We start from the raw sequence: 24,221 nt of genomic DNA on the forward strand, positions 1-24,221 counted from the left end.
TTCAGTGTGGCCACAGCTGCTCTGTTTGTGACCTCAACTCCACTTTCCTGTCTACCCTTCAAAATCCTTGATCCTCTTGTCTATCCAAAGCCTAAATAACTCAATCCTGAATAAACTTAAAGACTCAACCTCAATTATGTGCTGAGAAAGAAAATTCCACATTCTTATGATGAAATGTAATGTGGATAAATGTGAGGTTATACACTTTGATAGCAAAAGCAGGAAGGAAGATTATTATCTGAATGATGATTGATTGAAAAAGGAAACAAGGTTTGGATGTCGTCATACAGCAATTGCTGAAAGTAAGTAGCAAGTGCAGCAGACAGTGAAGAAGGCAAATTGTATATTGGCGTTCATAGTGAGAGGTTTTGAGTAGAGGACCAGGGAATGACTTGACACAATTATATAGGACCTGGTGAGACTGCACCTGGAATATTTAGTCTCCTTACCTGGAGAAGGATGTTCTGGCTATGAAGGGAGTGCAGTGAAGGTTGAATAGACTGATTCCTGATGACAAATGCAGAGAAAAAGGTTTGATTAGGACTATGTTCACTGGAGTTTAGAGGAATAAAGGGGGATCTTATTGTTACCTATAAAATTCTAACAGAACTACACAGGGTAAATGCAGAAATATTGTTCCAGTTGACTGGGAATCTAAAACCAGGGGTCACTGTCAAAGGATCTGGGGTCATCCATTTAAGACTGAGATGAGGAGAAATTTCTTCACCCAGAGTTGTGAGCCTGTGGAATTCTCTATCACTGAACAGAGTTTGGGCCAAAACATTGAATGAAGAAAGACATCAAAGAATATGAGGAGAGAGCAGGAACATTATACTGAGTTGGATGATCAGCTATGATCACATTGAATGGCAGAGCATGCTCAAAGGGCTAAATGACCTACTCGTGTTTCTCTGTTTCTGTGCTTCATAATGAGACCTCTTATTGAACTATGTATTAGTCTCGCTAAAAGAAGAACATTTTCCTGGTATATGCTGAATCCAGTCCTCTCAGATTTTATATGCTCCAGTAAGAGCACCTCCAGGTTTTCTAAATTTCAAAGCTATACAGGTTTAACCTGCCTCATATTTCCTCATAATATAAACCCTTCATTCCATGAATGAGTAGAGTAAACCTTCTCTAAACTGCTTCTAAACAATTATAAAGGAGTCATGTTAAAAACGAAAAAAAAATTGAAATGAATGAAGTATTAAAAGTTCCACTTATTATAAGGACAAATCACTTTCAAAACTGACAAATTCAGGGAACAATAAAATATATAGAGAATAGAGCTAAATTTACATATGAAGTCAGATGCAGAGAATTATCACCTGAATACCATTGTGTAATGTTGTAATGTTATGACATGGTGGTGAACTCTTCTGTTAATTAAACCAAACACCCAGAAAGGCTCACCTTGCCTGTTAAAGTAATCTGTTAAAGTATGAGTGACAGAGAATTCCACTATTTAAAGAAAATAATATCAATTTATTCCATATCTCTATAAGTGAACTTTAAGCAATAACTATTCACAACTCTCAGTTCCCTTTCTCTTGGCTGCCTATTATCTGCCTCCAACTCTATAACAATATTAGATTAGATTCCCTACAGTATGGAAGCAAGCCCTTTGGTGCAACAAGTCCACACTGATCCTCCGAAGAGTAACTCACCCAGACCCACTCCCATACCCTATATTTACCGCTGACTAATGCACCTAACATACTATGAGCAATTTAGCATGGCCAATTCACCTGACCTGCATATCTTTGGATTGTGGGAGAAGCCCATGCAGACTCGGGGAGAATGTGCAAACTCCATACAGACAACTGCCCGAGGCAGGAATCAAACCCGGGCCCCTGGCATGGTGAGGCAGCAGTGCTAACCACTGAGCCATCCTTCCTATATATATAAAAAAGCACTTATTAAAATTACATCAACTTTATTTCAAAACCATATAGCAGCTGAAGTTGTCAGTATCTTTCCTCTTTTGGCTGCAAATCTCCCTGGGTAGTTTTGTCTTTTACTGCAAAGGTGTTTCATATGATAAAGATACCCTTGATAGAGTTTTTGAATGGCAATCTTTCTCAATGGCAGTCACTCCCTCGATTGCAGTTGCTCTGTCTGACTTTCAAACTGCCTGTTTTTTATACCCCAATATCGGATTGTCTCATTCGTTCGATGTTGGCAAAAACAAATTCAAACTCGATTGGGTTTTAGGTTCCTTGGGCATAATTTAAGCTGATTGGTTAAATTTGAATTGTTGTCAAAATAGCAACCAACTCAGGTATCTATTTCACAACCAAATGTTACATATTTTCAAATTTCCAGTACACTGCTAGTCATATGACAGGTGCTTGTAAGCTCTCAATGCAAAACAGTTTTCACTCTCTCTTAAAGGCACAGTACACACATTCAAATTCATAACAGTTCTTATCGAAGAGCAATTTTTTTTCCTGACCAGTGGAATAACAAACTTCTTGGCACATTTAAATAGTTTATAGTATGAAATCTCTATAGAAGTACAAACTATTTGGCTGCGCAGTATCACTGGTGAGGTATCCTCCATATTGAAACTTTTGTTGAATTCATTTATTTCATTATACATTATTTTTAATTAATTGATAGGTCATTGAGGAAGATCTGAAGCAAATGAGATTGCAGCACCAAATGGAAAAGAAAGCACTGGAGCTCAAACACAAAGTTAAGGTAATGGTGGTTCCCCTCAGATTAAAAGTGCCCCATAATTGTCATAACCATACACAAATGTTTTGTATCACTAAGTATGTGACTGAAAAATTGTGAAAAGCTGTGGGATACAGTTAATATCCTGCCATCCATCTAACTGAATAATTCACATGTGACAAAGCATCAAATGTTCATAAAATGCATTAATATGAGATAGCATTGGAATAACTAAAGCTAAATGTAAATTTTTTAAAAGTAAGTCTTTTTAGGTATGTATATGTGCAGTTTTTATGCATGTTCCAACATTTAAAAATTCATCAATTAATAAAATGATGCTGAGGTACAATGGAGCAGGTTATGGGGAAGTTAAAGTACAGACTAGAGCAAGTTAATTAAAGCATGTGACATTTGATGCAGCTATTGTTAAATGGCTATGCAACGTATAAGGTGTGATTTATACCTTGAGATCTTCATGGAGAAGAAAAACAGTTTTGAAAGATGAAGAGTATTAATTTTAAATTTTCACATATTTTGTAAGAGCATTTGTCATGAAGGTCATGAAGAAAATGGCGATGATATGGATGCTTTCTTTAATAAAAGCTCTAGCATGTATGAATGAAACAGTTTTGATCAAGTTTATTGTATAACACATTAAGATTAGATTAGATTAGATTCCCTACAGTGTGGAAACAGGCCCTTTGGCCCAACCAGTCCACACTGACCCTCCAAAGAGTAACCCACCCAGACCCATTTACCTCTGATTGATGCATCTAGCACTATGGGCAATTTAGCATGGCCAGTTCACCTGACTGGCACATCTTTGGACTGTGGGAGGAAACCCACACAGACACAGGGAGAATGTGCAAACTTCACACAGACAGTTACCCAAGGCTGGAATCGAACCTGGGGACCCTGGTGCTGTGAGACAGCAATGCTAACCACTGAGCCAACCAAAATCAAGCTGACCATAGATTAGATTCCCCACAATGTGGAAACAGGCCCTTCAGCCTAAGCAGTCCACACCGATACTCTGAAGAGTAACCCGTCCAGATCCATTTCCCTCTGACTAATGCACCTAACACTATGGGCAATTTAGCATGGCCAGTTCACCTGACTGGCACATCTTTGGACTGTGGGAGGAAACTAGAGCAATTGGAGAAAACCCACGCAAACACGGGGAGAGTGTACAAACTCCACACAGACAGTCACCCAAGGCTGGAATCGAACCTGGGTCCCTGCTGCTGTGAGGCAGCGGTGCTAACCACTGAGCCATCATGCCACCCCAAATCCAGTTACCAGACCTATCTGAAACAGCTTTATAATAACTTAATTATATTTTGTTAACATATATAGATAAAGCAAAATGCAGTATACCTCTGTTCACCCTGATTCCTTGACCACCCCTATTCCCACCTATTCATACTCATTTATTCAGAGCACAATGGCAGAAAACTATTAGAATACTATAATTTCAGTCAGGTTCCTCAGTTAAGTGACTGATAAGTTTAAACTCTGAGATCTGTGAATTGTAAAGGTTCAACTAGATCATAAGTGCACTCTGTGAGCAGGAATTTTTATGTTTATACTTCCTGTGTTTTTGACAGACTAACATATTTCTATTCTTACATATAAGTAAAATAATACTATTGGTGCTGTCCTTTAGACATTACATCAGGGGTTCTGTATAAGTGTGTTAATGTTTGCTGTGAATTATTTGGAGTATGTCATTATTACAGTGTTAAAAATCACACAACACCAGATTATAGTCCAACAAGTTTATTTGGAAGTACAAACTTTCAGAACTACCTGATAAAGGAGCAGGGCTCCGAAAGCATGATTTTTAACTTTGTCCACCTCAGTCTAACACCTGCACCTCCACATTATATTGGATTGGATCATCGGTATGGTCTTTTGGAACTGAATAAACTAAAATCTGTCATATGTGTATTATTCTAAACAAGCTTTTCTTTTCCAAAATCAGGGAATAAAATTTGAGATAATGTTGGATGAAGAGTTGACTCATGAAGATTCCCAGCAAGAGGAGGTGAGTTTAACTACTGGAATGTTTTCTAAAGATAAAAATATTTTGGATCAGAATTTTGAAATCATTTTGTTGCTCAGCTGAAATGCAAATTACATTAGCAAGCACAGAGGTATAATAATTTGCATTTATCTGATGTCCTTAATCCATAGAATCCCTACAGTGTGGAGGCAGGCCATTCAGCCCATCGAGTCCACACTGACCCTCTGAAGAGCATCCCACAATTAAGTTAAATTAAATTACATCTCAGAGTGTTTCACAGATAAGGAGGGAGGCAGAAATCATTGATGGAATAGGCTTTGAGCAGCCGGAAGTGCACTGTTCCTGGAGAGAATTTCAGAGTCACTTACAATTGACTGAAAGCACTGCTTGATGAAGGCAGGGCGTATACAGAAAGCAAACTAATACAAATACTGCCAGTAAAACTACTATAATAAATCATCATTGAAAACAATGATGATTTAAAGTTGGTCCCGACACCAAAGTTCTAATGTTGTCTTAAGATTGAACTAAAGATAAATGCTTCTGTTAATTTTCATGACGAATTAGCACAACAAATGCCGTTATGTTTTAGAAACTGGACATGTTAAATAAAACACTGACGCACGAACAAGGAGAAATCCTTAAACAGAAGAAATGGCAGTTCACTGAGGCAGGAAATATTCTTGAAGATCTTGCAAACAAAACGTTGGAAGCAACATCCTCTCAAATGGAAGGTATGTAGAAAACTTTACCATATGCCCTTTAAATTTTTGCTGTATTAAGATATGCTTTACTGATGATTATCTATACAGTACCTGTCAGAAATCTCAACTTTGATTTTGCATTCAACTCTGTACAAATGATCTGTGCATCAGATTAATATCTACATTATTTTGGTTTTCAATTAGTATATTTTTTTACATTGAAAGGTGTAATCTAGAATGTGTTTTGGTCACAGAAACTGATACAGATTTGTGATTTTCTATGTTAACATTTGCAATGTATATCGCATACATTGAGTTCTTCTGGAATCAAATATCTTAGTTATTTCAAGAAGCATTTATTCTTTAAAATTTATTTATAGCAATAAATATTCACAGGGCTGCACATCACAGACATGCACACATAGTATAGCCTCTGTGCTTGCTGATGTTACTGTACATTACACATGTGTAAATGACTTACTCCATTACACAGAGAGAACTACTGAAGGTCAGATCAGTATCTTTATACCAGAATGCCACTTGTTATGATGTCTTGTGGCTGTTTTAAAGGTACAGGCCTGTCCAATCTGGAATCCACACCCAGATACAAAATTTTCCCTTTGAAGAAGGTGAATCCTTTTTTGATAACATTGTTATGGACTAGGCCAGACCATTCAAAACACTCTTAAGCAGACAGCCCAGACTGTAACTTTGCAATTTGTTTCAGTTAGTGTACAGTGAAAATTACCCAGAGTAAGTTAGCCAGGTTGACTGCCAGGTTTTAACAAAGACGAAAATTTAATCACAAAATTACACAATGAAACACAAAGAACAAATATGGAATACCCACAGAACTCAGACTATCCCAAACTAAACTTAATTATGCTATTCCAAATATATACAACAAACCAACTTAAACACAGAGCAAAAAATGAAACAGAGGTTTACAGCTCAAAGTTAGAAGGGCAGAAGGAGAGAGCACTAATGCCCCATTGCTGAACTCTTAACTAAAGTTCTGAACTGAACTGCTCAGCTGGAGAGCAGGCCACGCCCCTTTCTACAAACATAAACGCTTTGGCCTAACGTCTTATCTGTTTACGTATAAACAAAAAGACCTCCCAATACTCTTTCATCTCTCAATTTGGAGCCGGAATTGTCTGGGTTTACGACCCCTCCTGGAAAAAACCAAGGACATAGTATCCTTGAGAAAGGAACAGCTTTTAGAAAAAAGGACCAGCTTTGTGACACCTCAATATCCAAAGATGGCTTCATTTTTAAAACCCCTCAAAACAAAAAAAAAATGGTTTGTACTCTAAAACACACATGTACATTACACTGACTACACACAGGTAAACATGCACAACCACATTCGAATTCAGGCAATGGCACACCCGCCACGGAACGCCTCCATATCTCATTCGAGTCTCAATAACACATCAGCAATCACGTTTTCACAACCTGCCACATGCACACTTGTCAAGTTGAATGGCTGCAACAACATTGAAACAGTCTGGTATTTCTGTTCTTAAATTTCTCCACGAATGTCAATGGGTTATTATGAGTGTATATAATTGTCTCAGATGTGTTGCTGGTAATATAAACACTGAAATGAGGTAATGCCAACACCAAGCTCAAAGTCTCTTTCTTCACCATAGAATATTTCTGTTGCTGAACATTAAACTTCCTGGAAAAATAGGTCTTTCGATCCCCTTGTATGCTCCTGTAGGAGCACTGCACCAACGCCCACATCACTGGCATCGATAGCCACTTTGAAAGGCTTCATGTAATATGGTGTGGCCCATATTGGGGCAGTGGTTAACACAGTTTTTAGGCTGTCAAATGCCTTTTGACATTCTGCTGTTGACTGAAACTTCTTGCCCTTTTTTAACAATTCAGTGAGTGGAGCAGCCACACGGCTAAAATTTGGCACAAACCTTTGGTAAAATCCACTCAATCCCAGGAACTATAGTACTGCTCTATTCATTGATGATATGGGAAATTCCCCAATACTTTCAATTTTGCCACCAAGCCTGCCTTTTGAAGTCGATCGAACAAGTCCGATAAATGTTGTAAATGTTCCTTCCGTGAATGACTAAAAATCGCCAGGTCATCAATATACACCAGACAGTTGTGTAAACTGGCATTTACCCTATTATTTAGTCTTTGAAATGTGGCTGGAGCGTTTTTCATACCAAATGGCATGACTTTGAAATGACACAGTTCATTTGGCATTACAAAAGCTGAAATTGCCTTTGCTCTCTCTAACAGAGGTACCTGCCAGTATTCTCTGAACAAGTCCAACTTAGAAATATAAGCTGCTTGTCCCACTTTTTTGACACAGACCTTCTGTATCAGTCTTTGTAACGGCATTAACTTTGTGATAGTCCACATATAACCGTTGGGTACCATCTAGCTTTGGCACCATGACTATGGGCGTGGTCCAGTCACTGTAACTCACTTTGATTATGCTGTCTTGGAGCATGCATTCTATCTCCTTCTGAACCTGTGCCAACTTTTTTTTTAAAGATATTTTTATTAGAAATTTAATATTTTGACAGATTTACAAAAATAAACAAAACTTTCAAGCACAAACATTAATATAAAAATAGATCTTAAATATATAATCATCAAAATTCAAAGGAATGATACTAAAGAAGAAAGAAAAACAATGAAACTCAGTTAACGACTAATCTAATCCACAATTATCCAGAGTGTATAGTTGAGTCACTTACATCCTTCAAACAAGAGAAAATGTTCTCTAATACACTCATAACAGTATAATAAAAAGGAAACTATTTCCAAACAATAAGAACAAAAAAAAACATGTTTGAATGGAGATCCTCCCCCTTGTTCTCAGGGGGCCTTACTTCCTTTCTAAAGGTCCACCATATCCTCTCCCAAACAGTGTCCCACCCTTGACCCGGGCGCTCCTTAATAGGATTTAGATATAATACCGAGCTAGAGTTAACAGTGAGCGCCCCACCCCCACCCCTCCCCACCCATACCTGAGTATATCTGATAGCATCAATGCCACGTACAAACACACATAACTATAAAATTACAACTCCAACAAATTACAGTTAAGTATAATAACATAAAATAGCAAAGGAAGACAACCCTGCTCCCAGAAGCAAAAGTAAAGTAGAGTAAAGTATCCACTTCTCCCCACGGAGTGTGGAAGAGGCAAGCCAACATAAATTGTCTCTTACGATTTATTTAAACGAGTCTAAAAGTTCCTTAGCCTCTTCTGGTGATCTAAAATTATACTCGGATCCTTCGTGGGTAAAGCATAACGTCGCTGGGTAGCGTAAGGTGTATTGAATATTTAAGTTCCTTAGACATTTCTTCACCTCATCAAACGCCTTCCTCCTTCGTGCCAAAGCCGGGGAGAAGTCCTGAAATAACATAATCTTGGATCCTTCATGAATCATAGCTTTAGGATCCTTTCCAAGATTTCTGGAGGCATCCAGGAGTATCTGCCTCTCCCTATAACTCTGCAGCCGGAACAGGACCGGGCGTGGGCGCTGGTTTGGGCCAGATCCGCGTACTGCGACCCGGTAGGCCCACTCCACCCTTACCCGGTCAGTTTCAGCCCCCAGCTTTAAAAGCTGGGGCAACCATCGCTCCAGAAATACTACTAACTGTCCCTTCTCTTCTTGTTCAGGGAGGCCCAGAAGACGGATATTCTTTCTCCGATTTCTATTATCCAGGTCATCCATGTAGATTTCAAAGGCCCGGACTCTCTGCTCCAGAGCTCGCACCTGTTCTGCAGCTGTTTGTGCTGCAGCCTCGGAGGTCGTGGCCTTTAGCTCCGCCCCCTTCACTCGACCCTGTAATTCCTCGAGAGCCTGGCTATGTTTCTGCAGCTTTTCTTCGAATGCATTCCATCTCTGTCTGGATTCTGCGATGAAATTGACGAGTGTCGTTTCCAGCCTGGCAATCATCTCTTCAAGGCCTGTTTTTACATCAGCTGCAGCCGGAGGAGGAGAGGAGGGTGGGGGAGGGGTCTTTGTTTTCTGAGAGCTGCGGGGTCCCTTTGGTTTACTCATTATCCACTTAATATTAAACTGCTTAAATATAATAATAAACAGCTAATTAAGGTTAGAAATTGTTTTTGGGTGGTTTGGTAAGTGTGGTGGGGGTGAGTAACTCACTTTACCCAGGTTTTGGGAAGAGCTCTGTAAACTCAGACTTGCTGAGTCGCCGCCATCTTGGATCTCCCTGTGCCAACTTTAGAAGGTTATGCCAATAAGGATGGTGCTTAATTGGAACAGCATCTCCTATATCTATATCATGCATAATTAGGTTAGTACTCCCCAGTTTTTTTCTCCATATCTCCCCACATGATGGTGATAGTAATAACTCTTTCAGGTCATTTTGGTTTCCTTGTGAAAGGTAACTCAATAATTTATCCCAATTTTTGACAACTTCCTTGTTGTCCAATTTGATTTGAGGAATGTCCAATTCAAACCCTCTGAATGTGGTTCTTACTTCTGTGTTGTAATCATTAACATCTTCGCCTTTTACTTTTCTTCCCTGTCAAAATGCCTTTTGAGCATATTCACATGACAACTATGAGATTTCTTCCAGTCTGGAGTCCCTATCAGGTAGTTTTCCACAATCAATTTCCTCTCAATTTGATAGGGTCCATTAAACCTTGCTTCTAAAGGTACACCTATTACTGGAAGTAACACCAATACGTTATCCCCAATGGCAAAATTGCGCATTTGTGATTTCTTATCTGCTTCCTGTTTCATTCTACGATTATGCGATACTTTTAAACGCTGTCTAGCCAACTCCCCAACTCTATTTAATCGTTCTGTAAAATTTGACACATAGTCCAAATGTGTGGTCTCTGAATTCTGAGTTATTAATTTCTCCTTAATCAATTTTAACGGTCCTCTTATTTCATGCTCCAAAATTAATTCAAATGGACTGAATTAGGTTGATTCATTTGGTGCATCTCTGGTCACAAAAAGTGCATAAAAAACTCCCTTAACCCAATCATCTGTGTGGTCCTGACTATAGGTCCTCAATATGGTCTTTAGTGTTTGATGCCATTTCTCTAGCACTCTCTGTGATTCTGGATGGTACGCAGTAGATTAAATTGTGTTATTCCCAAGCTATACATAACCTCCTTGAATAGTTTGGATGTGAAGTTTGATCCTTGATCTGACTGTATCGCTGTTAGCAGTCCGTATCGAGTAAAAAATTTAAATAATTCTTCTACAACCCTTTTATGCATGATATTGCACAATGGAAATGCCTCGGGAAATCTAGTCGACACATCCATTATTGTTAATAAATACTTACTCTCACTTTTTGTTTGAGGTAGGGGTCCTACGCAATCAGTCAAAACTCTTGTGAAAGGTTCCTCAAATGCTGAAATAGGTATTAAAGATGCAGGTTTTATTACTGCCTGTGGCTTTCCGATTAGCTGACATGTGTGACACGTCTGGCAAAATTCAGCTACATCCTTGTGTAGTCCAGGCCAGTAAAAACATTTTTGTAATTTGGCCTCACCCCTAAATGACCTCCAAGTGGTAGCTGATATGCCACTCGCAGCATCTCCTCTCGATACCCTACTAGCAACACAATTTGATGAACTTCTGCCCATTTCTCACCTACTTGAATATGTGATGGTCTCCATTTCCTCATTAAGACATCATTTGTTAAGTAATAACACACAGGGATGCATTTACCCTCTGCCCATGTGTATTCCATTTGCTATAACTGCTTTAAGTTCTCATCTTTCTGGTGTAACTCAATAAACTTAGCAGAGCTAAAGATACTTGCATGTTTACCTATTTGCGCCTATTCTGTCCCACTTATCTGATCAAAGGAAGTTTCTGATAATGCTCCTTCAGCTTCCTTATCTGTGCCTTTTGATTTCTCCTGCTTCAACTTATGACTCTGTGATCTCATTACTGCACAGTCAGGGAAGATTCCTGAATAAATTTCTTCAGTTGCCTGCATCTCCACTAGCCTTTCAACTAAAGTAGGCAGCACACTTCCTGGTGGATCAGTTGTATCATTTGCAAGGACAAATTGTATTCCTAGAGCTGAGAGCTTGTCCAGTACTCCTACCACAAATTCTGCACTCTTCTCTGTACTCTCTAGCCTCACTTTATATAATTGAGCTCTTTTTGATTCACCATGAATTCCTGTTACCATACCTTACTGGTAATAATCCTTCAGGAATACATATCTCCTCTTCAGTCAGCATCACAGACTGAGAAGATCCTGTGTCCCTTAATATTGTAACCTCTTTACCTGCAACTCCTCGCCTATGTGAATAAACTTTACCTTTGCAGGTATTTTTTTTTAAGCAAATCAGGCACTTTCTCCTTAATCAAGCTTTGATTAAGCTTCCATTTCTAGCTTCCATTGGACTTTCTGTTACCATGTCAACAAAACTTCCAGGCTTGTCCTGTTTTTCTTCATCTGGTTTTCTCCTAGCCAACCAACACTGTGATTTCATGTGATATACTTTGTTACAACGAAAACACCGGAGCTTTTTACCTTCGTTATCCCCTTCAACGGTTTCCTTTTTACCGTGTGGTAAGTTATCCGTATGATATTCACTGAGATCTACCTTTCCCTTTCCACATGAGGATTTCTCTTTGCCCCAGTTTCAATCCCTCATGGACTGGAATTGATTCTGGAAGCCAAACCATGTTTTATGGACCAGCTCATTATCATCAGCCACTGCAACTGCTAACCTTGCTGTTTTAACACTCTGCTCTTCCACACTAAGGTTACCCTCAGCCTTTATCTCCAGTCTTTTAAGCTGACTTTCCTTTTTAAGTGTCAGTTTTTGAGTTCAAATGCTCTCTCTTTTTCCCTCTCTTCTGCTTTTAGTCGTAACTCAAACTGTTTCAATTCTGCTGCCCTTTCCTTATCTCTCGCCTCTAACTCAAGCCGCTTCAATTCCAGTTAAATTTTTGCCATCTGTATAGATTCTGATGGTGTTTCTAGCAAGTTTAAATGCTGAGCTACTGCTGTAACTTATCACCCCCTTCCACACAGAACGAAGCAGCTCCAACCCTAGCTTGTCTGCTAATTTCTGCAGCTTGGCCTTAATCACCTTTTGCAAAACTGCTAAGTTCACCTCGTCCACCTCCATAAAACTGTTAGTGACTGAAAGAGCCATCACTATCCCAAGCTTTGTCTACCCAACCAAACCAACACCCGAAATAAAGAGGTCTGCAGATGCTGGAGATCACAGCTGCAAATGTGTTGCTGGTCAAAGCACAGCAGGCCAGGCAGCATCTCAGGAATAGAGAATTCGACGTTTCGAGCATAAGCCCTTCATCAGGAATAAGAGAGAGAGCCTTGTAGAGGGAGGAAGAGAGCTTCTTCAAGGAAGGCATCCTTGTAAGAGGATTCGCAGTAGGTTAAAATCAGATTTTAACCTACTGCGAATCCTCTTACAAGGATGCCTTCCTTGAAGAAGCTCTCTTCCTCCCTCTACAAGGCTCTCTCTCTTATTCCTGATGAAGGGCTTATGCTCGAAACGTCGAATTCTCTATTCCTGAGATGCTGCCTGGCCTGCTGTGCTTTGACCAGCAACACATTTGCACCCGAAATAAAGACACTAGCACCTACCACTCGCTGTTTAAAATCCTGCAAAGAGCCCCCAGTCTGTTATGGACTAGGCCAGACCACTCAAAACATTCTTAAGCAGGCAGCCCCAGACCATAACTTTGCAATTTGTTTCGGGAACTGTACAGTGAAAATTGCCCAGAGATAATTAGTCAGGTTGACTACTAGATTTTAAAACAGACAAAAATTTATTCACAAAAAATTACACAATGAAACACAAAGAACAGAATATAGAATACCCACAGAACTCATTCTATCCCAAACTAGACTTAATTATGTTGTTCCAAATATACACAACAGTCCCTATGAACAAACCCTTTAAACACCGAGCAAAAAATGAAACAGAGGCTTCCAGGTTGAAGTTAGAAGGGCAGAAGGAGAGAGAATCTAGCAGCCTGTTTCCACACTGCCCACTGCTGAACTCTTAACTAAAGTTCTGAACTGAACTGCTCAGCTAGAAAGCAGGCCATGCCCCCTTGATTTTTACAGGTTACTTCTACAAAGGCATAAGCTTTGGCCTAAAGACTCATCTGTTTACATATAAACAAAAAGATCTCCCAATACCCTTTCATTTCTGTACCAAACCCAGCAAATTCGGAGCCCAGACTGTTTATGACCACTCTAGAAAAAACCAAGGACACAATATTCTTGACAAAAGGAACAGCTTTTAGAAAAAAGGATCAGCTTTGTGACAACATTTACAAGGATGCATACAGATTCATTGTCTCTATACAACCAAATAATACCTTGTTGGGCATGTGAAGTGACCAGATCTGGTTCTTATAAGGTTATCATAACTTGGTGTTGTGGCTTCCCTCAGTGCTACCTGTCATCACAGATTTGTTGAAGAAGTGTGGTATGTTGTCTGATTGTTGTCTGGTGTGATATTTGCAGTATCTGAGTTGTCATCTTGTGTGATGGTTGGTTGATGATATACAGAGCTGAAAATGTGTTGCTGGTTAAAGTGCAGCAGGTCAGGCAGCATCCAAGGAACAGGAAATTCGACGTTTCGGGCTAAAGCCCTTCAACATGATGATATACAGGCCAGATAAGTGTACTTACCCATAGGATTTGACCATTGCTTGCTATAAAGTTAGATAGCGCCTTCCTAACCTGCAATCTTCTTCCTGACCTCTCCGCCCCCACCCCACTCCAGCCTATCACCCTCACCTTGACCTCCTTCCACATTTCCATCGCCCCTCCCCCAAGTCCCTCCTCCCTACCTTTTATCTTAGCCTGCTGGACACACTTTCCTCATTCCTGATGAAGGGCTTATGCCCGAAACGTCGAATTTCCTTTTCCTTGGATGCTGCCTGACCTGCTGCGCTTTTCCAGCAACACATTTTCAGCTCTGATCTCCAGCATCTGCAGACCTCACTTTCTCCTCTATAAAGTTAGATAACCTAGCACACATGACGGCAGAGTACCTTTCCATGAACCTATGTGTTCATGCGAAAATCTCAAAACCTGTATATTCCTTGTCCTTGTTCAAGTTAGGATACTTGTGTTTACAATTTTGATTGTTGGGGAAATAAGTCTTGTGCCGAATCATTTAAAACAAAATAAGTCAGGAAATGTTTACAAAACAAACAATAACAAATGTTACAAAACATTTACAAATGCCATGCAAGAACTGTAACAAACACTACATTGGACCAACAGGCAGAAAACAAGCCACTAGGATACATGAACATCAACTAGCCACAAAACAACTAGTGACTCTCTCTCACTAGTAACCTTACATACAGATAAGGAAGGACACCACTTTGACTGGGACAACACATCCATTCTAGGACAAGGCAAACAGAGACACACATGAGAATTCCTAGAAGCATGGCATTCCAACCGGAACTCTATCAACAAACACATTGGCTTGGATCCCATTTACCACCCCCTGAGAAAAAGAACAGGAAATGACTTCACCATAGGAAATGATGTCACCACATGAAATGACATCACCAACCCAAGGAAAACCAAACATATAAATAGAAAGCAGGAAGCACCAGCACTGTTTTGTCTGGAGGCTCACTAAAGATGTTATCTAGTGTGGTGATGAAACGTCTGAAAATGAACCTTCCAGCTCAGCAAGCAAACCTACATCCAGAATATTTTCAAGGCTGGGATATTTGCCAGAAGGGGTGAGGTGCAGAGAATAGGAGCACGTGCTGGATTGTGCCTTCCAACCCCTCTACAAGCTGCTTTTGAGGCAGCTAGTACCCTGTGGAACACCTTAGAGAGTGGTGTTGGTAAGGAACAGGGCAGGGGAATGTGCAAAAGATTGTACGCGGCTTGAATGTGTGCAGGTGGTACCCTGCGGTCTCCCAGGTATACCTTACAGTTTTGTTGTGGCAAGGGGCACAGGGAGCCTGAACCATCACACTGGCTGGCTGGGTCTGACCGAACCACCATTCGACTGTCTCAGTGATGTTAAGTGGGATAGCCATCAGGGGATGCCTCCCTTAGAGTGGACAGGAAAATGGGCACACACCCAGTAGTGGGAATAATTATTGGCCTGCATCATGTGCAGAAAAGTGTTAATATGCAGCTCCCGCTTGATACAATGCTGTGTTTCAAGGCTGCTAGATCCCCTGTTCTCTATTAATGTGAGCAGGGTGATGAGGAGCACAGGGACTATTTCTGACATTTTGCAGCAGGCAGGCGAAAGGTACTTCCGTGGCTTTCTCTTCGGGTTCCTCTGGTGATGGGGCCTTCTTCCAGCGTGTGGTGTGTGTCCACTCAGGTCTTCCTTTAATCTTGACTGCAGTCAAGGAACGGGCCATTCCACTGAGGAGAAAGAGAAGTCTTTTCAAACGATTTGATCAGAACATAATCCCCAGGGCAGAAGGGATTCATCGGGTCATTACTGGGGGTGGGGATGGCCTCCTTGACCAGAGCCTGGTTATGGGCAATCATTTTGCTTAGGGCTTTAACATAATCTAGCAGGGTCTCATGCGTCAAAAAGGAGTGCCACACCCACCGGGAATTTGGGAGGTCAAGTCCCAGTTGACATCAGCTGCCCCATTAGGACCTCAAATGGGGTCAGTCCTATTGTTCTACTGACCTGGCTCCATATGGTGTAAAGAGCTAGGGGTAAGGCCTCAGGCCACGGTAGACCTGTGTCTTGCGTGATCTTTGTCAGAGTGTTCTTAAGGGTTCCATTCATCTGTTCCACCATCCCTGAGGACTGGGGTTGATATGGAATGTGATATTTCCAGGCTTCTGAGGTAAAATGTGTATCCCTATCGCTGTTGAAGCTCTCTAGGACGCCGAAACTAAGGATCACATCCTTCATGACACATTTATTTACAGTTCTAGCATCATCTTTTCTCGTGGTGAAAATCTCGATCCACTTGGAAAACATGTCAATCCGCACCAATATGCACTTAAAACCTTGCCTGGGGGGCATACGCACAAAATCAATCTGAACGAGGTTAAAAGGGCCATTAAGAGCCGGCAGGAGATCGAACTTGGCCACAGCCCTGGCATTGTTATTTTGGAGGCCTATTAAGGCCTGAACCGCTGCAGCAAAACCTGGCGCAGACTACTGTTGTTGTACTGCATGCATCATCCCTCTTTTTCCTGCATGTCCGATGCCATGAGCAGCTCAGGCGAGGACATGCAAGAAGGATTTGCGGCCTATAATTCACCTATCTAGGTGTAACAGGAGTCCCAAAATGCAACTCCCGCAGGCGCCTATGCGTGACCAGCTATCTTTTTCAGCTGGCGAAGCGTGCTGTTGTGCGTCTCATATACCCTCGACTAAATCTAAGCAGTTATTTTCCTTGACTATTTTTAGGGCCTGAGGGATGTGTATTGTGGGGGCCACTGCAGCTTGACCGGTGCCGTGATCGGCTCTAGCGTTGCCCTGTGAAATCGGGTTATCACCGGTGGTGTGTGTGGTGCATTTGATGATGGTGATAGCGGAAGGGAGCAGGATGGCCTGTAAAAGATTATTAAGGAGGTGGGTATGCTGTAAGGGTTTGCCAGAGGAAGTAATGAAACCTCTATGTTGCCAGTGGGCACTGAAATCATGGATGACCGAAAGGCCTTTCGGGAGCCAGTGTAAATGTTAACAGACTGCTTATTGGCAAGAATATATGCTCTGGTGAGAGCAAAGAGTTGTCTGCCTGAGGCAAAGTTTCTTCTGCTAGCGCAGCAGCCTCTAGGTCACAAAAGGGGGTGCAGATTGCATAGCCTGCTTGCATCTGATGATCAGGGGACAGAAAGAGGAGCCATCCGTGAAAAGAATGAGATCCGGATTGTCTAACGGGGTTTCAGAAAGGTCTGGCCATGAGGTCACAACCTCTCGGACTGTGTGCCCACAGTCATGGTCGTCTGAGGGGGAGCTCTGTAGGACAGGGAGAAGAATGGCCGGATTTAAAGCAGGGGCACACTGGAGTGTCAGGTTGGCATGCTATGAATGATCTCATAGCCAGTTTTCATTGAAGCTGTAAAATGTTGAGTTGCTGCTGAATTTAACAACAGGGAGACCGAATGAGGAACAAAAAAAGTGCATGGATATTCAAGCACAACCAGGGTGGTGCACCTTTCTACCACTATTGTGGTGGCTGCCACAGCCCGCCAACACCTTGGCCTCCCTTACAACAGGTGGCAATTGTACAGAGTATAAAGCTGCACGACGTCGGAGAACCCCGTGCTGTTGTGTTAAAATTCTGAATGCATAGCCCTCCTTTTCATCCACATATAGCTGAAACAGCTACTTGAAATTGGGGATGCCGAGGGCCGGGGCTAAGACCAAAACCCGTTTCAGTTCATTAAAGGCCAACAGCATTTCAGGTGTCCAGGTCACCTGGGTTTGCTGTTTCGGCAAGGAGACTTCGCGAAGAGGAGCATCAATGATGAAGTGGTTGGATATCCAGTAGTTAACCATTGCCCAAAAAGGACAAAAGTTCAGTCCACATAGCAGGGGGAGAGAGCGCGGCGATACAATTGAGAGACAGGGAGCGAAGGCCATACAAGAGTTTGAAGCCTAAATATTGCACTGACAGTTGGCAGAGCTGCATCTTTTCAACAGAAACCTTCTGATATCATATCCCAGTATCAGGCAACAGAGCAGGGCAATCGTATCTTGCAAACAGGCAACAGGTGAGTCAGAGGCCACTAACAAATTGTCAGCATATTGAACCAAGGTACTGTTAGACGGGAAGTTGAGATCCTTGAGGATCTGGTGGACTGCCGAGACATAGACAGTGGGGCTGTCCGTGTACCCTTCAGGAAGCTGAGTCCATGTATATTGGCAACTGCAGTGAGTAAAGGCAAAAAGGGAGAAAAAGGCTGAACAGAGATAGACAACGGTGAAACAAGTGGCTGAGGAAGGGAGGCTAATAAGGACAGCGTTCATATCAGGTACCTCTGATTAGCACGGGACAATGATGGCATTAATGGCCCTCGGGTCCTGCACAATGCGCCAGCGACCTGACTTGCCTGGTTTGGGAATGGGGAAGACAGTGATGTTACAAGGGCTGGTAGTAGGCACCAGGATGCCTTGTTGGAGGAGAGAGACAATAACAGGTTTAATACCTTCCTGGGCAACGGATGACAAATTGTATTGCTGAATGGATGGCAAGGTGACGCCAGTTTTAAAAGTGACCATATGAGGCGGTGCAGAGAGCATCAGGCCCTTGTGATTGGAATGTTGGGCCCACAGTAATGTCGGGACCGTCCGAAGCAGCAAAGGGGTGTCATAGGAGGGAGGGGGGGGTGGAGTGTGTAAGGTGAAGATGAAGCTCACGATCAAGTAGCAGCTCCTAAGGCAAAACTCCTCCCTGTCTTGAATAAGCAATATGGATAAGAGCCCGGGTCTGCGGGATCTAGGGGTATAATGTCTGTTGGCAAAATCTGAAGCCTGTACACCATGGGACCTACATCCTTTGAGTGTTGGGGGCATTTACGATGACAGCAACATGAGGTGAAGAACTGGGGTCAGGCCAGAGTGGCATCCTGCAGGACCTCCACAGCCAGCCCTTCTTCCCCAATAAAGTAGAGCATCATGAGCATAAGCGTAGAGAGCATTTTAAGGTGGGAATCCACCAGTGCCGATTAGGATGAGTCAGGGTTTTCGAGGAAGGCAGCAGCACAATGAAGGGAGCACAAGGGTTGACTGGTCTGAATGATCCATTGTAGAAAGGTTTGGAGGGAGAGACAAACAGGGCAGCAAGATGAAGAAGAGGGAGTTGAGAAACGAAGCTTGAGTGGAGTGGTTGGAGAAAGACCATGTGTAGATGGAAGGGGTAGGAGGAGATAAAGTGGGAGGAGTGTTCATGGCCAAAAGGACTTGTAAAAGGGGGGTAGTGGGAGTTCCAAGGTGAGGTAGTCCGGGGAACAATGGATGGAGGCATTGAGTTTGCAAAGAGTTTGTCGACTGAGAAGGGCCACTGGACAGGAAAGGGAAATAATAGCAGTGTCTGGGACCGAGCGAACCCACTCGGATGGGCACATGGGCTGATAGTGATTCAGCCATAGGCATTCCAGAGATATCCACAGTACGGGCAGTAGTGGAGCTGAGAGGAGGTACAGAGTACTGGATGGCTCCGGAGTCCACCAAAATCAAGAAGTACGAACCCCACCATCTCAACATTCAACGTTGGATGCTCAGGTGGGGAGTGGGAAAGTCTTATCGATGCGGCCTGCAAAACCTGCCTCATACAGCAACATGAGGTGGAAGGGTTAAAAGAAAAAGGGTCCTGAACAGTGTTGGGAGCCTGGTGAAGCTGTCATGGAGACTGAGGTGGCAAAGAGTAAAGCTAGTATTGTAAAGCTAGATAAATTCTTGATGTCACAAGGAATTAAGGGCTTCGGGGAGAATGCTGGTAAGTGGAATTGAAATGCCCATCGGCAATGATTGAATGGCGGAGTGGACTCGATGGGCCGAATGGCCTTACTTCCACTCCTATGTCTTATGGTCTTATGGTCTTATGTGTCAGGGGGTGGTATTGTGTCGGGGGTGGTATTGTGTCGGGGGTGGTATTGTGTCAGGGGCTAGTATTGTGTCGGGGGGTGGTATTGTGTCAGGGGCTAGTATTGTGTCAGGGGCTAGTATTGTGTCAGGGGTGGTATTGTGTCGGGGGGTGGTATTGTGGCAGGGGCTGGTATTGTGTCAGAGGCTGGTATTGTGTCAGAGGCTGGTATTGTGGGTTAGGCTGGTCTTGCGACAGGGGGAGGGCGGAGTGTTCAGACTGATAGTCGCGGGCTCAGTGTCCAAACTTCCCGCATGCCCTGCACCTGTCTCTTTCCTTTGTATAGTGACTTGGACGATTTTGGTCCCAACCCTGTGCCATGCGAGGATAAACCACCCTTGGCCTTTCATAGTCAAACGATCCCTGTTGGTCCATATTGGAGAGGAAGGAGACAACCTCCTCCCAAGATTTGGTGGGCCAGTTCAGCTGGTGAGATTTAAAAGCCAGGTTGTGTCGGGATTGCAGGCAATTAAGGACAGTTTAAGGAGAGAAATTTTCTGATTTCCTCAAGGGCAATTCCAACATGAGACTCCCATGCTTCCCTGACTCAAGCCAGGAAATCAGGCAGCATCTCATTGGGCCTTTGCATGCAGTTAGTGATTGCGCCAAAATGTGAGTGTTGGCAGGTGGCCTTCAAAATAAAAAGCTTCATCGTTTTGGCCTCAAAGGTTACGGGGAAAAGTAAAGGAATGCTTAACAGCAGCACAGTGGGAGCCGTAAGCAAGGTGCGGCAGAATGCTAATGTCTTGGGCGGCGCAGTGGTTAGCACTGCTGCCTCACAGCACCAGGGACCCAGGTTCAATTCCAGCCCTGGGCAACCGACTTTGTGGAGTTTGTACATTCTCTCCGTATCTGCGTGGGTTTCCACCGGGTGCTCTACTTTCCTCCCACAATCCAAAGATGTGCAGGTCAGGTGAATTGGCCATGCTAAATTGCCCATAGTGTTAGGTGCATTAGTCAGAGGGAAATGGGTCTGGTGAGTGGGTTACTCTTTGGAAGGTCGGTGTGGACTTGTTGGGCCAAAGGGCCTGTTCACACACTGTACGGAATCTAATCTAATCTTGGAGAAGGCAGTCGTAAATATCATAAATTTGGAGGAGGCATACATAAGACGGAGCTTTAAGGGGTCCAGAGCATCTTGGAGCATACCGCGGACCTCTGTGTGAGTCCAAGGTTTCAAAAAGGGGGTTTCCCCTACCATAACATGGGGAAGCTGAATGCTGAGCTGAGCAGTCATACTGCGGATGATGAGTTGCTCACCTGGGGCAGCAGCAGGGGAGATGACAGCGTGAGATGTATAACGCGGGGGTTGTTGAAGAAACATGAGATGTATCAAGCTGGTATGCTGGAGGAATCATCTGGGGGTCCTCCCTGCTCAGGCGCAGTTGCCCCCTCCCCCCTTCTGAATGTATAGTGAACTGGACTGTGTAGCCTCACCTGGAGTGCTGTCAGTTTGAGGGACAGTGGCCAGGCACAGGCAGGTAGTGACAGGAAGTTTTGGGGAATTGGGAGGTAGAAGGCGGTAGCAGCAGAGCAGTGGGGAGGCGAGGTGGCAACAGCAGGTGCAGGGGAGGTGGGCCAGTTTCCTTAACTTTAGAGGGCTGGTGGCCTTTTGCAATCTCCTTAAACTTATCAAGACACTGTAACATGTAAGCATGATCCCATCCAGGATTCCCATACCCACCCGCAATGTTCGTCATCCAATAGTCAATCTTTTCCAATATAAAGGAGCCACTATATGGCCAATTCCTGTTAGACCAACTGTATAAGTCAGAAGTAAATGGAATAACATATCTGCCATCGTCCGTCCCTTTGGACACAATGTCAGCCAGTGACCCAGGAGGAACGAGGGGAGTCTCCTATCTTATTCCCGTGTTGTACGCGTTTACCGTGGCGCTTCAGGGTCTTTGTGGACAGAACCAGAGGATCCGGGTGCCCTTCACAGCAGGACAAAGCAAATTTGTCCCTGGGGGGTGCAGCCCTTCCACCTGCCATTTGGAATTCACTGACCCCCACTGAAACCTTACCGGTCCGTGGCGTGAGTCTGTAACCTGTAAGAAAGAACAAATAATACCACACAAAGACAAACTGGCGCAGGCACGGCTGTCAATAACTCAAGGTCACCTCAATTTAGAAATTATTCTTGCCAATTCCCTTCTTGCCACAGCGTCATTCTGTAGATCAGCCTGTTAGCTCAGATCAGTCTCTCATGCCCTCCCTGCAGCCCTCAGGACTGCGGTCTTTCTGGTTCCATCTTGCCACAGCCTCTTTCCCTTTTCCCTTCAAAAAGGGAGCGGCACGTTAACTCAGGGCCAGATCACGCAGGCTACCGAAATTTTAAATCTCTCGTTCCCCTTTCGCTTTCTAAACAGCTAACGCCAAGCAAACAATTTCACTCATTCACGCATACACGGGCCCAAGGGGAACTTTAATAAAGCCGATTCGGCAAAGACCTCGTAAAATAGCAGGAAGAGCTTCAAGGAAACCTCGTAAAAGAGAAATCTTGCCGACTATGCCAAACTGTTGGGGAAAAATCTTATGCTCTCACACAACTTTCCCCTTATTTCTACCAATGTTTTGTGTATGTGATTGGGTGGTGTGGGAGACAAAAACTTGGTACCTCTGTCAGATAAATTAAGGGCTTCTGGTGAGAGTTTCTTAGAGCAGCACCACATAGATATAATGTAGCTATCTGAAACCCTTGACAAGTTTTACATTTAATGATCATGGATTTTACAGAATAAACAGTGCATTCTGAAAGACTGGTCAACTGAGGATAGTGAGGAGAAGGAATATGTTACACACCTGACTTCCTGCACATCCTTGAAAGGTACATGAGTGTACTCTGGACCATTGTTGGACACAGGTTGTTGAGGTACATTGAATGTGGTGAACAATGTCAGCAAATGTTGCATTAATGATAACTTTGATTTGCAATAGACAAGGGAATTTGGTAGAATGAAATTGTGACCTTGAACATAGAAAGTATCAGTTGCAATCTTGCAGCACAACTCAGAAGGAAACTTGTATGGAATGAGTTCTCAATTGTTGAATTGGCATGTGTGGTTGTTGATGTCTTCATTAATATTGGACCTACATATCAATTATATGCCAATTTTTTTCACGCAGAGGATGATACGTGTATGGAATGAGCTGCCAGAGGAAGTGGTGGAGGCTGGTACAATTGCAACATTTAAGAGGCATTTGGATGGGTATATGAATAGGAAGGATTTGGAGAGATATGGGCCGGGTGCTGGAAGGTGGGACTAGGTTGGCTTGGGATATCTGGGCGGCATGGATGGGTTGAACCATAGGGTCTGTTTCCATGCTGTACATGTCTATGACTCTATGAGGAGAAAGTGAGGACTGCAGATGCTGGAGATCAGAGCTGAAAATGTGTTGCTGGAAAAGCGCAGCAGGTCAGGCAGCATCCAAGGAACAGGAGAATCGACGTTTCGGGCAAGAGCCCTTCTTCAAGAATAAGGAGAGTGTGCCAAGCAGGCTAAGATAAAAGGTCAGGAGGAGGACCCTGGTGGAGGGGCGTTGGAAATGCGATAGGTGGAAAGCGGTCAAGGTGAGGGTGATAGGCCGGAGTGGGGGTGGGGTCGGAGAGGTCAGGAAGAAGATTGCAGGTTAGAAAAGCGGTGCTGAATTCGAGAGATTTGACTGAGACAAGGTGGGGGGAGGGGAAATTCAGAAACTGGAGAAATCTGAGTTCATCCCTTGTGGTTGGAGGGTTCCTAGGCGGAAGATGAGGCGCTCTTCCTCCAGCCGTCGTGTTGCTATGGTCTGGCAATGGAGGAGGCCAAGGACCTGCATGTCCTTGGTGGAGTGGGAGGGGGAGTTGATGTGTTGAGCCATGGGGTGGTCGAGGTAGCTGTGGGAGTCGGTCGGTTTCCAGCTACCTCGACTACACTCCTCCCAACCTGCCCCCTGTAAAAATGCCATCCCATACTCCCAATTCCTTCATCTCCGCCGCATCTGCTCCCAGGAGGACCAGTTCCAATACAGTACAACCCAGATGGTCTCCTTCTTCAAAGACCACAATTTCCCCCCAGACGTGATCGACGATGCCCTCCACCGCATCTCCTCCACTTCCCGCTCCTCCGCCCTTGAGCCCCGTCCCTCCAATCGCCACCAGGACAAAACCCCACTGGTCCTCACCTACCACCCCACCAACCTCCAGATACATCGTATCATCCGTCATCATTTCCGCCACCTCCAAACGGA

The 24,221-nt window shown here is 43.4% G+C and overlaps 1 protein-coding gene across 1 annotated transcript in view; it reads left to right on the forward strand.

The window, feature by feature from the left end:
• LOC132816960 (serine/threonine-protein kinase Nek5-like) overlaps positions 1-10,776 on the forward strand; it is a 47,608-nt gene extending 36,832 nt beyond the window's left edge. Inside the window, exons 16-19 of the mRNA XM_060826985.1 lie at positions 2,623-2,703; positions 4,664-4,726; positions 5,298-5,439; positions 10,745-10,776. Coding sequence (XP_060682968.1) covers positions 2,623-2,703; positions 4,664-4,726; positions 5,298-5,439; positions 10,745-10,776 — 318 coding nt within the window. The remainder of the gene's footprint in view (positions 1-2,622; positions 2,704-4,663; positions 4,727-5,297; positions 5,440-10,744) is intronic.
• Positions 10,777-24,221: the final 13,445 nt, after the last annotated feature.

This window comes from Hemiscyllium ocellatum, chromosome 6, assembly GCF_020745735.1.
Source record: "Hemiscyllium ocellatum isolate sHemOce1 chromosome 6, sHemOce1.pat.X.cur, whole genome shotgun sequence".
Classification (NCBI taxonomy): domain Eukaryota; kingdom Metazoa; phylum Chordata; class Chondrichthyes; order Orectolobiformes; family Hemiscylliidae; genus Hemiscyllium; species Hemiscyllium ocellatum.